This window comes from Octopus bimaculoides, chromosome 6 (assembly GCF_001194135.2).
Source record: "Octopus bimaculoides isolate UCB-OBI-ISO-001 chromosome 6, ASM119413v2, whole genome shotgun sequence".
Lineage (NCBI taxonomy): Eukaryota > Metazoa > Mollusca > Cephalopoda > Octopoda > Octopodidae > Octopus > Octopus bimaculoides.
The window spans coordinates 63,954,831-63,969,931 of NC_068986.1; the positions used below are offsets into that span (position 1 = coordinate 63,954,831).

The following is a 15,101-nucleotide window of genomic DNA, read 5'->3' on the forward strand; positions in this document are numbered from 1 at the left end:
ATATATATATATATATACACACACACAAGATATACATGGGTTGGACAAAATAATTGAAACACCTTAAAATTTCATGCAAATTTATTTTAATATGGTTTAGCACCACCTTTGGCAGTAGCTGTGGTTTGAATTCTATGAGGTATTGACTCATGCAAAGTTTGAATTGTTTCCAAAGGAATTTTTGTCCATTCTTCAGCTAAAATAGTCTTCAGTTCTTGTAGTGACAATGGTGCAGGGTATCGAATCCTTACTTCTTTTTCTAAAATGCACCATAAATGTTTAATGATATTGAGATCTGGGTTCTGTGGTGGCCAGATAAGAAGTTCAACTTCACTAGAATGTTCCTTGTGCCATTCAGTAACAACTTTCCCTCCAGAAACAGTTCCGCAACCATAGGATGAATTTTTTAGTTAAAATACTTAAATAGTTTTGACTATTAATTCTGCCATGAAGGGAAACCCTTGGGCCAACGGATTTCTAAGATATAGCCTCCCATCCCCCAGATCATCACAGATCCTCCTCCATGTTTTATAGTTGGAAGAAGTCAGTCTGGGTCAAATCTTTCGGCTGTCTCTTCATCTATACTCTACCCATGGTCGGAAATAAGGCGAAGGATGACTTGTCCGAGAAAATAACATTCTTCCACTGTTCTAGGGACCAATTCTGTTGGTTTTTCATCCACTCTAAACGCTTTGCAACATTTGTTTTTGAAAGTAGTGATTTTCTGATTGCAACCCTCACTTGAAATTTGGCTTTGTGCAGCTCCTGATGAACAGTTTTTGTGGAAACTGGGTTCTCGAGGTGGTCATTAAGCTCTGCAGTAACTTTGGGAGCTGTACTTTTATGATCCTTTCTAACAATTTGCGCAAGTGTCCAACGATCCCTATTTGAAAGTTTTGGTTTTCTTCCAGAATTTTGTTACGACAAGAAGGTTTTTCCCTCTTTCTGAAAGGGTGCCATTACTTTCAAGACAGTACTTCTTGATACACCAAACATTTTGGCCGTTTTTGTTATGCTAGTGCCTGCCATACGAACACCGTTAAATTGACCTCTTTGAAAGTCTGACAGATCTGTCAATTTAGTGAATTTTTATTACCTTTTTCTGATGATGTCTGAAAAGAAACAACAACATTAGTAAAACAAATTAAGCAACACAAATCATAAAACACAAAAATAAAGAAGCTTTTGACAGTTTTATAGATATTTCAAAATTATTATGGTAGGTGTTTCCATTTGGCGTAAGGAAGGGCATCCAGCTGTAGAAACTCTGCCAAATCAGATTGGAGCCTGATGTAGCCATCTGGTTCACCAGTCCTCAGTCAAATCGTCCAACCCATGCTAGCATGGAAAGCGGACGTTAAACGATGATGATAATGATATATAATTATGCATATATATATATATATGTGTGTGTGTGTGTGCTTGTGTATGTATGTGTATATAATTATATCAAAACAAGCAACAAGATATCCAGAGGTGATGCAGTACAACTGTTTCAAGCAGCTCTATTTAATGGAACAATGCAATCATTACATCAATTTAAATGCAGAGCTATCCTCAGCTGCATAAATAAATAGAATTAATTTAGTCAGTCGGACACATTTGTATAATCTTACTTAAATCCTCTAAGAGGGTAAGAAGACAAAGTCCATGCTGTTTTCACTTCAGCTTAGAAGCTACTAAGACATCAGGAAAAAAAAGAAACTTGTTAGGGTTCTAGCTTGTCACAGATTTTTGGGTCAGTTTTGATTTATAGTCTTGTTTATCAAATCTTTGTATATCAAAATCTAAGACTATAGAGCAGTGTCTGTTAGGAAAGGGCATGAAGGAGTTGAGAGAATCACAGTGGTTATAGTTATAAAACTTGTCAAGATTATTTAGAAATAGTATAAAGTAACTGGCTAAAATGAGGTTTGGTAAAGGAAGATCTTAAAACAAGCTGTTAATTACCAGTTATGGGGGCAAGACTCTAATAAAACCAATGATGATAATACAGAGGAACTATTTATCAAGGTGTACTATAGTTGAATGATTTAAACAATATTTTTATAGTGTATAAAGATAGAATTTAGAGTTATCAAGAAAAAATATTAAGAAAATATTATAACCAAAAAGGATAAATTTTTGAATAATTTTGAGTATATACCAAAATTTACAATAGAGAGAGAAAAAAAATTACATAGAATTAGTTTAATATTTATTCATTATACTTAAATATTTACTTATTAGGTGGTATCTATGAAGAATTGATCACTGGCTTTTAATAAAAGAATACTGGGGCAATAGAACATGCTAACTATATAATAATTATAATCTAAGAGGTATATTATAAGTTGTGAAGTTACCGGTGCTGTTATATATAAGCTAATATAAATTTCTAGGGATACAAATATTAGGTTTACTTACATAAAAGCTATTATAAAAGTAATAATATGATCAGTAGGGTAGAACGTTATAGAAAGGAATAAATAGTTTAATCACTAAAAACCAAGGTGAAGTATATATACCTTATTATCATCAAAAGAGAAGAGAAGATTATATAGAATTTGTTTAATAATTTAATCATTTAAACTAAAATTATTTATTTATTAGGTAGTATCTATAAAGACTGATACTTGGTATTTACTAGAAGAATATTGAAGCTATGGAACATGCTAACTATATATTAATTATAAACTGAGAGGTGTAATATAAGTTTAAAAAGTTCCCAGTATTACTTGATTATGACATACAATTACCCTTATGTTTAAGTCTAAAAGAGGAAAAATGATTATAAAGAAGTTTTTTCATATTAATCCAACATCCAATATATATATATATAAAGTTACCAGTTATTGTTATGATTGTACATTTATAAATTACATTCTGGGTAAGACATCGGCCTAATAATAGACAGTGGGATCTAACTCTACAATTGCAACTAGGAGAATTACTACTATTAATATTAGTATTATTGGTGTTCATGTTGTTATTATTATTACTAATATCATCACTATTATCATTAGTCCTACTACTACTATTAGGTGTGTTAAGTTCATGTCTGCTATTATCTATCTCCACTTCAACTTCAACAGGCATATCATTAATTTCTATGCTAGGATAGCACCAGAGCTACAATCTATATTGTGTATATTATAAGTGTATATATATATATATATATATAATTATATAGGCGCAAGTTTGCTGTGTCATTGAGGTAGATCCGTCCACCCCCATTAATGGGGACAAGAGCTAGATTTAAAACACTGGAGGATGATGATATAATTATACATATGTATGTAATTATATAAGTATATAATTATATGTATATATATATTTATTGGCTAAACTGGCAATATGACCATCCCCAAGTACAACAACATATATATATAATTTTATATTCTTTTTATTTGTTTCAGTCATTTGACTGCGGCCATGCTTGAGCACTGCCTTTAGTTGAGCAAATCAACCCCAGGACTTTTTCTTTGTAATCCTAATACTTATTCTGTCAGTCCCTTTTGCCGAAATGCTAAGTTACTGGAAGATAAACACACCAGCATTGGTTGTCAAGCGATGTTGGGGGACAAACACAGATACATATATACGACAGGCTTCCTTTAGTTTTCTACTACAAAATCCATTCACAAGGCTTTGGTCAGCCTGATGCTCTTGTAGAAGACATTTGCTCAAGGTGTCACATGGTGGGACTGAACCCGGAACCATGTGGTTGGTAAGCAAGCTACTTACTATGCAGCCACTCCTGCGCCTCTGTATATAGGTATATATATAATCATATATATATATAATCGTACATACATACACATAAAGGTGACTGCTCCATCTTTACAGATAATTACTATCTTGTGCTTCCCCATGAGTGGCATTTCTGACTTTCTATCCATGACTTCTCAATTGACTGTTCAATTCCATTGCAGTTCTATATCATTTAAAGATGTCAGACAAAAAAGTATGGCTTACACTGTTTTGATCAGGCCATTTGTTTGGTAATTTGAAATGTTTTTGACTTGAAGATGAGCCTTCTTACTGGTTTGGTCTGCACACATTGCCACTCTCCCATTGATATAGTGCTTTCAGTAGATTGAATGACACATGAGGTCACCATAAAGATGCATTTGTATGTTATTGGGTTAGTGTTATAAATGCTTGTTCAGCACAAGTACTGCACTTTGAGTCTCTGTGATTCGTATCAAGTGGCAGGCCAAAGTGTGATGGAACCTTAGCTGTTGTTACAGCAAGCATTCCATCACTCCTGTTGGCTTTATGTGGCACTTACTCAAGTGCTTTCTATGTGACTCTGGCATGAGTGCTTTATATATATCTGTACATATATACATGTATGTATTTATATTTGTTAACATATATATGTATATACAGATACAATGCTTGAAGTACTGTTGTTTAGAAATACCCAAAACTAAAATCTTCTTGCTGAATTAAGTGTGAGGAGTGGTATAAAACTAGTGTATGTTAATATCTAATATGATTAAACAAGACATCAAACAGTTCATCATACCATAAAATATACTGTCAATATAGCTTAAAATTATATCCACATTAAATGTCTACAACTGAAAATACTCTTGAATGAGAAATGAACGATTAGATAGTGTAATGTGTTTCATTGCTTTAGTATCGTTAGTTCAATGCAGTATCTACAGACAATTCAAAAAAGAATGTTTGTTTTTTAAATATTCACATTAACTGTGTTTCATGTTTTAACTATACTTTTTATCTGTTTGAATCTCTTAAACCCATTACCATTCCTCAACATTTATTTCTGATAGCGAAATTTTCTGGCTTACTCAACCATTGAGGCAGATCTGCCTATAGATGTCTGTAAAATAATATAATTCAGTACTGGACATCGTGTTCAGTATGTACCTGTCAGGAATTGCTGAGATTTTAGGGGTGGTTTAATTTTCAATTTTTTTTTTCCGGCTTAAAATATTGGTGTTTAATTTATCCTGGTTAATAAGAACTGGTTTTCTAACAAGAATTTTTTGTTGGTTTTGTTTCTTCTTAGAGACATGTCTATTGATGGAATTCTTTTCTTATTTGTATCTGTTTAAGTTGGTCTGTTTAAGTTACTAACAAAACTTGTGCCGTTTTACCAACTCTTAGAGTTTAATTAAATATCTGCCTTTATCTTGCTTGGTAATACAGACAAACAGAAACACAAACTATATGGGCTGCCAGATTTAGTGTGGGTACCAGGTAATTATATTTTTATAACTCTCTCACCTGGCTTCTGTTTGTCTTTTTGTTCTTAATCACCTGTTTTATTTTATTGTTGTTCTGTTTCAGACATTTCTGAAAAATAACGTTTTTTTTTTTGTCTCCATTATTGACTGGTTATTTTGTGATATAGTCATCTTATATAGATTTTTACTGTGCACTCTAATGTAAATCATTCTAATTAATCATTTACTAAATTTTGTTTCTTAAATATTTCTGTTAATTCTTGTGTTGATGAATAAGTTAATCTATAAAGAAAGTTAGTATTTGCATGGATTATACTTGTCCATTCCTAAGTGTTTCTTCAGTGTATCTTTGTGTGGGTGTCCAGTGCCTGTCTATGTTATCAGTATTTCGTTGTTCTATTTTCCCAAGTTGTTAGTTTTCCATACCTTTTTGTTTTTTTATTCCTGTATGTGTCGCTCTTCAGGTAGGTTTCATGTGTGTCTGTTTTCTTCTCCTGCCAGTTCGCAGCCAGTCGCCTTCTGATGGCAGTGAGGGCACAGGCGATGAGCTTCTCGTTAGAAGGAAACCTCGTTCTTTTAAAAAGAAATGTCGCTCTCCAACAATGGAGAGCAGTACATGCATCGTTAGTCCACCTTTATCAGACAGTGATAATGTAGGCTCGCCTCCCCGTAAGTACGACTAAACAGTTTATTGCCAACAAACATGTTTTGTTGGATACACATCAATCATTGCGCTAGTGGTTTTTTTCGTTACGTCCAGACACGCTTTATAAACTCTATTTTAATATTATTTTTACTTTTGTGTCCATGTTTTTATCAAGTGTTTGAAGTATTTTTAAAAATTTGTTTCATTTTGTCGTTCCCCCATGTATGTTGTGAATTATAACTCCCTTTTTATTTTGTTTTGAATAATAACAAGTTCTTTATATCTATTATATTAAGATAATTATTTATTTTTTAAAAAATCTAGCTATTTTTGCCATAAAAACAGTTTCGGTTCTTGTTGTTACAGATGGGTGTCTAGCTATATTTCAACATTCTCAGTATGTTCATATAAGATTCTCTCTTTCTCATACATACACCTTGTGTATTTAATAATATGCTACTGACCATGGCAATAAGTAAGAAAGAAAAAATGCATGAAGAAATTGACCCATTCTTCATTTTAATTAATTTAGAATTTCCAAATTAATGTAAGTGATACTTTTTTTTTTTTACAGTTGAATGGCTTCTTTTTTTCTTTTTTCTTTTTTTTTCTTTTTTTTTTTTTGATAAACACTTAGATTCCCCCTCCCCTTGTTGAGTCTAAATCATACCATGGTCAGCTTTGACTTTCATCCAACTTATGGTTCAATAAAATAAGTATCATCTGCAACCAGTTCCATTGATTAATTGCTTTCTCTTATAAACATTGCCCTAGTTTATGATGAAACAAGATAAAATGTTGTTTCATAAGAATGATCACTATTATTTCACGTCTTTTCCCAACAAAACATTTTCATTTGAATTAAAATTAAGTTTTAATTTTATTTTGATTCTAATTTAGGAAAAATAATATTAACAATAGTTTCCAAAGTAAAAAAATTGCATTTTAATATTAGTCTTTTTTTTTTTAGCTTGGCCATTAGATGGCATGCTTATTTTTTTCTGGTTACAGTCAGACAGTCAGTCTTTCTTCTCCCCCTGCCTAGTATTTATTGTTGAAGCAGATATCAAGCATTATCTCACATGCTATAATAGTATATCAATGTTACAAAATATCATTCCTGTGATTGAATTTAATCATTAGCATTTCTTAATGCTTTCTGTTTCAGCCATTTGCTTTACAGTTAGCTACTGTGATATACTGCTGCAAATTGCATGTTTCTTTTTAATTTGTCATTTTTTTAATATATATTCTTTCATTGGGGGCTTCTTTTTACTGTTGGGAAATATCTTTGTTTATTGTTTTTGCTTCTTGTTCATTTTGTTGCCAAGCTGAGCCTTTATACTACTTTTGTTCTGCTTTGTTAGACTTATGCATTGTTTTTATGCAGGTTCCATTGTTTTGTTTTTACTTTTCTAAATTGTGTAATTTAATTCTTGTTTCTTAAATAGTTAAGTTTGTAATTATATTCATAATATATAGTACTAACAATATTAACACACATGTTTTATTGTCAATCTAATAAAGATACTCTTTACATTGCTCTAAAATAAACAACTCTAAAAATATATATCAACTTATGAATTTTGTTTGTATGCCAGCAACACATAGCTAATGTATATTTTCAAATGTAATAACTGTGCAGTCAAGTGCTCTGTTCCCTACTCATAAATAAAGCACATAATTCTGATGATTCAGTTTGCCTGACAGCTTGGTTGAGTGGTTGGCAATAAGAAGGACATTCAGCTCTAAAAACAATTTACTCCCCTGAATGGAAAATATCCTACACATTGTAACAGTGAAAAATGGATTTAGAATTGCTAAACAGAAATCAGAAAACATTTGTTATTGCCAGTGACCTCTTCAATCTCAGTATGTCTAGCATATAATGATCTATTTTCACTTTTAAGATTCAGAACCAATTATCTGAAAGAACTATTTAGTTTAATAACATCAGCTGTTGTGGTTTATTTGTTCAATTAAATAGTTAATTATATCCATTTCTTTAAATTCTACTCCTCATAGCGTTTTAGAGATATCTAACATACTGTTTATGTATGCCTACCAATTTTAGAAGCTCTGGTAAAAGCAGTTGATTAGTTTATCTGTTATGAATATCGAAGAAATTTTCAGGAAAACAATTCACACTTAAATGACAGTTAAATTACTCTCTATTGTAATGAGTTTGTGCAGAACTTCTCGCTCACTCTCTCAACATTTTTGTTTTTAACTTTTTAGCATTCAGATTACTATCAAATATAATGCTTATTTATTCACATTGTTTTGAATTAATCATGCATTATCTCATAGCTTCAAGATTTGAGTGATGTGTTTGTTTCTTTTTAGAATGACATTGTAGGGTAGGTGTGAAAGGCTGGATTAAACCAGTTTGGGCATAAAATGGGCAGAATGTTTTGGCCTGATATGGCCGCTGTAAATGGTAAAGGATTAAGTCAACATTGTTGGTGTTAAGGAAAACAACCTATGACAACACTAGATACTTTATAGCATCTACTTCGCTACTTCATTTTACCTTAAGTTCACTTTACACTAATGTTGTATTTTAAAGTTATATATAAGTATCAATTAGATCTTTGATTGACTTAATCCACAGTAGCCTATTCCTTTCAAAACGCAAGTTTATACATATGCTTTTAACAATAACTGTGTGATGATACATAATTATGCACACTTGCATTTAAAGGTATATTTTCTCACATACACATACATAAATAGTATATTTTTTTTTTCATCTTAATATTGCTTATAAATTATATAAATCTTGACCCTAATAATAAATTCTGTAATGGAATGTTACTTTTTACAGATCGCTATGAAGAAAATTTATATGAAACAATTTGTCCCTTAGATGACTACAATCAAGGTACACTTTCAAAGGTAAAAATTAACATTATTTCATAACTTAAACTAACAACTACTAACATGTGTATGTATACATGTGTGCATACATATGTTTTCCCTTAGAATATAAATATACCTGAAAAACTCACATGATATTACTGAGAATCCTCAGTATTTATGTCTAGGTGTCTTATTCATTTAGAATTGGTAAACTCCATAATCTTCTTCCTCTCTCTCTCTCTCTCTCTCTAATTAGGTTGTGCATTCAGGGATAAGCCAGTCATGCTACAGCTTGGAGCCTCACAATCTGCTGAGGACTCTTAATTAAAAAGCATATGTGTTTTTAATTTTTGAGAGTCCTTCTAGTATAATTTTATAGCAAAGACCCTCCAAACTTTGTATAGTCCAAACTTGAGATCTGACACTGAGTGTGTCAAAAAATTAACATCACTATTTTAAAAAATCAGTATCTCTATTACCACCACCACCACTACTGTTGTACAGTTTCCTCTGCTATTCACGATATATGAAAGTGTTGAACATTAAGGGGTAATTCCTTTGTTGAAATGCTTTTCTGTGGATTCTGTTTTTTGTTTTCTCATTCATTCACCTATGTTAGCATCATTGTATATTTGTTCATGTAGAAAGGGAAAACTTGGTCTCAAATACACCATTGTATAGCCATTAGAATACATTTAACCCATTCAACTATGAACCAAAGGAGTGGACTATGCAGTTACTCAGCCAGCTGGAAGTAGCAGCTAAATTATGCTCAAATCACACCTTACCATCTTAAAAGTAGAAATTAGATATGTATCCTTAGTAATGTAGTTATGTATTCAATATAAAAACAGGATTACCATGACTTGAATGCCTTTCATCACAGGGCTGTTAAATCAACAACCACCTTGCAACTATGGACAGAGGTGATTTTTTTAATTATAAAAAAAATTAAATTGTGATGATAAACCTTCCTGCTACCTGACAATATTTCTAATATAGACATGAATACCTTTGGAACACAACATTACAGATATTAAGTTTAGTATGGCATTTGTACAGGGACTTCACAGCAACCAGAAGTTGTCTATTAATTCTAAATTCCCTTTTGTCACCCTTTTTAAAAATTAGGATGTTCATGTTCTGGTAAATAGTGCTAGGTCAAAACCTTTCAATGCAGGTGCTAGATTTCAACAGGGGTACAAGTTGTCATGTCTCCTTTCCATAATTTTTATGAGCTGGATTGATGTGTGGCTGTTGTGAAAGTGCTTTCACACTTGGTGGGTGTAAGATCAGTCGGCTGCTATTTCCAGACAACATTGGTGTTACTTGGATCATCAGAAGGTGGTCTCCAGCATGCATTGAATGGGTTTTCTGCCAAGTGCTGCAAGGCAGGAGTGAGAATTAGTGTTGCAAAGACTGTGGCAATGATCTGCTCAAGAAAGTCTTCCCAGTGCACTCTGCATGTGTGGGGAAATTTTTAAGTATCTCAGAGCCATATTCATGAATGATGAGAAGAAGAAGGCTGAATTAGCTGCTAAAATTACATGTGCTGGCACAGTAATGTGTCAGCTCTAGTATTCAATCCTCAGAAGAGGAGAGGCTGGCAGAAAGCTAAACTCACTCTCTTCAGTTTGGTTTTTATGCCTATACTCACCTATGGTCAAGAGTGTTAGGTAATGGCTGAAGAAGCATGATGGCGAATACATGCAGCTGAAATTGAATTCCTCTAGAGCAGTGTTTCCCAACCTTTTTTCCCGGCGCCCCACTTTTTCATAGCAAAAGTTTTTACGCCCCACCTATTCCCATGTCCACTCACATTTACAAGTACATGTGGGCCTATTTACAATTGAAAAAAATCAAAATTTAAAAAATTGTATTCAAAATACAAAAAAATAGCTTGAGAATTGAAACAACAGGCACTGAAAGTGCATAACACCCAATAAATCGATAAAATTATTACGACGTCTATGCCCTGCGCCCCACCTGAATTTTCTCAGGCCCCACCAGTGGGGCGTACGCCCCACCTTGGGAATCACTGCTCTAGAGGATCTCCAGAGTAACATTACTTAAAAGTGCATAGCTCAGAAATCAGAATGTTTCTCTAGGTCAAACTGCTGCATCTCTGCATTGAGAGGTCACAGTCCTCATACTATGGACATGAGTTAGAATGTCACAGGAAAAAACTGCAAGACAGTAGCAGAAAAGAACTGCAAGCCAAGTAGCAGAAGACTTGGATATAGATCAAGAGTAAGATGGTTGGATAATATCCATAGTCTCAGTTAGTCATACTTGGGAAGCCAACTGGAATGTATAATGATGGCTGCTTCTGATAGGACTCTGTAGAGCAGGTGTCCAAGGACTCTTTTCCCCATGACCTTCCCTGGAATAAGTGGATGGTGAAGATGAATATATGGAAGTTAAGTACGGTAACTGTAATATAAGTATCTTTGAACTGACTGAAAGTGGAAATGTATGAAAATTTGGGGAGGTGGATCATGGGAGGAACTCTGGATCTTAGATGTTGAAAATATGAAAGAAATGATTGAATAAACTAGAATGTACCAACAAAAGCCAAGTAGATGCTTTAAATTGCTCAGAACTAGAGGTTAGTGGGTCTATATGCTTAACTCAAATAAATGAAAACAGAATCTGGTAGAGTATATATTACATCTATTTACTGTTTATTCCAATTTATTTATAATCCACACTATTATTTTTAGGGAGAGTTTTGAAATATACAACTAAATACATTGTTCAGTTAAATTCCTATAATGAATATAATTTCTTAAATCTTTTCTCTAAGCATATTGTTCTTTATAGAAATGTCTTTTCAAAAATGGTTTTACTATTTCTTTTAATGACATTCTCAATTTTTGATACTCTTCATATGTCATCAGTTGGAAACAGCTTCTTCTTACAATAAATAATAGGTAGCTTATTATGTTCTCACTGTCTTACATACAGAAAGTTCTGCATATAACATATTACTATTGGAGAGACTATATGCATAGTTCATTGAGTAACTATGAAGGGTAGTGTGGTGGAATATGAGTGTTTGTGTGGTAAGTAGGTGCATGGTCAGTGTTTTAATTAAATTCACTCTTTACAAATGATGAATTTCTTTTTCCTAGTATGACACCTTAGATGACTATGGAGATCTCACTGATGGTAGCAATTGGAAGGACAAGTTCCATGTGAAAATCCGCCACAAAGAAAGCACAACTGACAGAGCGAAGAAAAAAGAAGAGAAAAAGAGACAGAAAGAAGAGGTTTGTGTTTTAATCATTTTCAAATTCATGACTGTGTGTGAATTTTCTGTAATTATTGTAAAAGAAAGTCAATAACTAGAGAAGTACTTTTTTTATGCAAGTTAATTACTTGTAATAATTTCCCACTTTCTATAATATGAATATACTAGGCATCATTTCTTATGCAAGGTGTGTTTCATGTCATTGAACAAAGTCTTCAAAGACAGTCTCCATTAGGAACATGACAACTTAGTCTGATTCAACAGCACCAAAACAGTCACTATACTTAAGAAGTAAATTGCCTATATTCTCTATGCTTATAAGGGAGTCTCAATAATAGCTTGCACAAACTTTACAAATTCTAAGGTTTGCAATCTTTAGTGATCTCTTTGGGAGACTACATTTGTTTTTGCATTAACTTCCCTTGCTTGTATAGGCTGGATAAAGACTTATTGAAATAGCATTTATGGTTGGTTACCTTTTATGCTACCTGTTTTTCAAGTAAGGGATTTTTTTTTTTCATTCTATTGGGCATCACAGTTTGAAAGCACACTGCTACAGGATGTATTGTTTACAAGGAATGTAAACATGACATCACTGTTTTACTCAAATGATGTAATACAAAAACATATAGAATGTAAACATTCGTGTGTGTGTGTGCGTGCACACACACACACATACATATGTCTATATGTATACAATGAGCTTCTGCACAGTTTCTACCTAGCAAATTTCACTCACAAGGTAATGGTCAATCTGGGGCTATAGTAGAAGACATTTGCCCAAGGTGCCATGCAGTGAGACTGAACCAGAAATCATGTGGTTATTAAGTGATATCTATCAGGCCTTCATTTCAGGGATTGAAACTACTTCTACATATTATTTATTAGTTTAGTCGAGAAGATAGGGCTGTAATATATGGCCTTCATATGCATGCTGAGACAAATGAGATTTATATGCTTAATGTTCCTCTTGAAAAGTTGGAAGTAAACAAGTAGAGGGAAGGAATTCCAGTGGGACTGGGATGCACCTTCTGAGAGGTAAGACTGGGAAGAGTGGTTGTTTAGGTTCTGGGGGTAACCAAGTGACAAAAGATGGCAAGATGAGTAAGATGTGAGTGCCTGAGTAGAGGTGGTTTGGGACCAGCCAATCCAAGGCCATTGTACTGTTCATAAAAATAGTTTCCACCTATCAATTCTACTTTGTTCTTTCATATTATATCTCACTGCATGGCATCGTGGATAAGTGCCTTTGTCATTGGGACTGTCATTCATATATATATATATATATATGGAGCAAAAACAGTGATGTTTGTTGACACTCCCTTCCCTGCCCATAAATCTTCTGCTGGCTCTGTCCTTCCAAAAAAAGTGGAATATAAAATCTTTTACTTGTTAAAATGATAAGGGTTAGTGATAGAGCACATCCAGTTGTAAAACAATGCTTCAATAATATGCATTCGTCCAACCCATGCTAGCATGGATAAATGGACATGAAAGAAGCAAATAGACTTTGTGTGTATAAAGATATATGGGTACAGGCATGACTGGGTAGTTAAGAAGTTCATTTTAAGTTCAGCCTCACTGCATGGTGTCGTGGGCATGTGTTGTCTATTATAGCCTCATGGTAGGTGGCCACAGCACCTGTGGTGGTGATGGTGTGCATATTTGAATATAAAATAGCAGTAAATAGATTTGTTATTGGTTTGATGAAAAATATTTCAGTTGTTCACTCTCAACCAGTGTTCCCCAACCTTTTTTCCCCCAGGTTCCACTATAACTTTCCAGAAAAATGTATGCCACACCAGTGGGTGGAAAAGATTTATTTTCAATATTCTATCACAATTATTTAATGTAAAAGAATCTACTGGTAACTCTTTTATTAAGTACTGAATACAAAAAAAATGTACATTATTGATAAAGAAACAAAAGTGAATCACTTTAACGAGAACGTTGTGCCTGGTGACTATGGCCACCATATCCCACCACAATTTTCCCATCCTCCACTTTGGGAATCACTGTTCTAGACATTCAAGGACAATGATACCATTTAATTCAGCAAAATGAATCAGCACATTTAGATACATGGGGTAATAATATTCAATTTTCAGTGGAATATGATCAAACACAATTACGTTTTTCTGAATATTTTAGTTATTAGACACACCTACTTGAAACATAGTCTTAAAAGACTTCTGGCCATTCTAAATATGCAAGAACAAATATACTATTTAATTTGGCCAGAAGAACCTTTATATTATATCCATTTTAGAAACTATGGATAAATGACACCAAAAATTAATAATAATGTTGATTGAAAGACAATACTCAGCAGCATTAATTTGTAATGGAATTGTGAAAGACTGAAGGCACATAAGTTACTTTCAATATTTTACCAGAATGTATTGACACTTAACCCAACAAATACAGAAGGTTTCATCAATCATCATTGTATACAATAAAAGAGTACTTGGAAACATTAAAAGAATGATTAAAATTCAGTCAAAATTATTAACCTTTTAGCATTTAAACCAGTCATTTCTGGCTGAACTATTCTACCTGTTTTATATTCAAACTGGCCACATCTGGCTACTCACACCTACCCTCTAATGTCATTCTAAAAATAAACAATCACATCATTGAAATCTCAAAGCAGCAAGATAATGCATAATTAATTCAAAATACTGTGAATAAATAAGCATTACATTTGACAGAATAATCTTGATGCTAAAGGGTTAACGAAATCTCTAACTAGTTTCTAAATTACCCCATCTAATATAATAAATGCGAAAACTAATTTCTGTGTGTCACACTTTGACCCCCCTTTCTCACTATTCAATGACACTTATACTATTCCTCATGTTAGGTATAGAGACAGTGAGGGCAGTGGTGAAGACAGATAGAGAGAGACAAAGAAATTTAAAGAGAGTTGATGTTGTTTTCTTAAAAGTAGTAGTGTTGATGGTGGCAGTGAGAGTAACAATAAGAGAGAGAGCGAAAGAGGGAGATGATGTACAACTTTGTTTAACCATGTCTCTTTGACAGAAGTTCCTGTGGCCAGCATACTGAACACCATTGTTTTTGTTTTATTTTTTGCTTTCTTTAATACATATGTATATATATATATATATATATATATATA

At 33.1% G+C, this 15,101-nt stretch overlaps 1 protein-coding gene across 31 annotated transcripts in view; it reads left to right on the plus strand.

Moving 5' to 3' along the window:
- LOC106878372 (rho GTPase-activating protein 5) overlaps positions 1 to 15,101 on the plus strand; it is a 336,880-nt gene that overhangs the window by 298,943 nt on the left and 22,836 nt on the right. For 20 of the 31 annotated variants that reach the window (XM_052968790.1, XM_052968794.1, XM_052968797.1 and 17 more), the window contains 4 exons: positions 5,164 to 5,214; positions 5,703 to 5,870; positions 8,675 to 8,745; positions 11,844 to 11,981. In XM_052968790.1, the coding sequence (XP_052824750.1) occupies positions 5,164 to 5,214; positions 5,703 to 5,870; positions 8,675 to 8,745; positions 11,844 to 11,981 (428 nt within the window). The remainder of the gene's footprint in view (positions 1 to 5,163; positions 5,215 to 5,702; positions 5,871 to 8,674; positions 8,746 to 11,843; positions 11,982 to 15,101) is intronic. The other 11 variants (XM_052968808.1, XM_052968800.1, XM_052968801.1 and 8 more) reach the window with 3 other exon arrangements.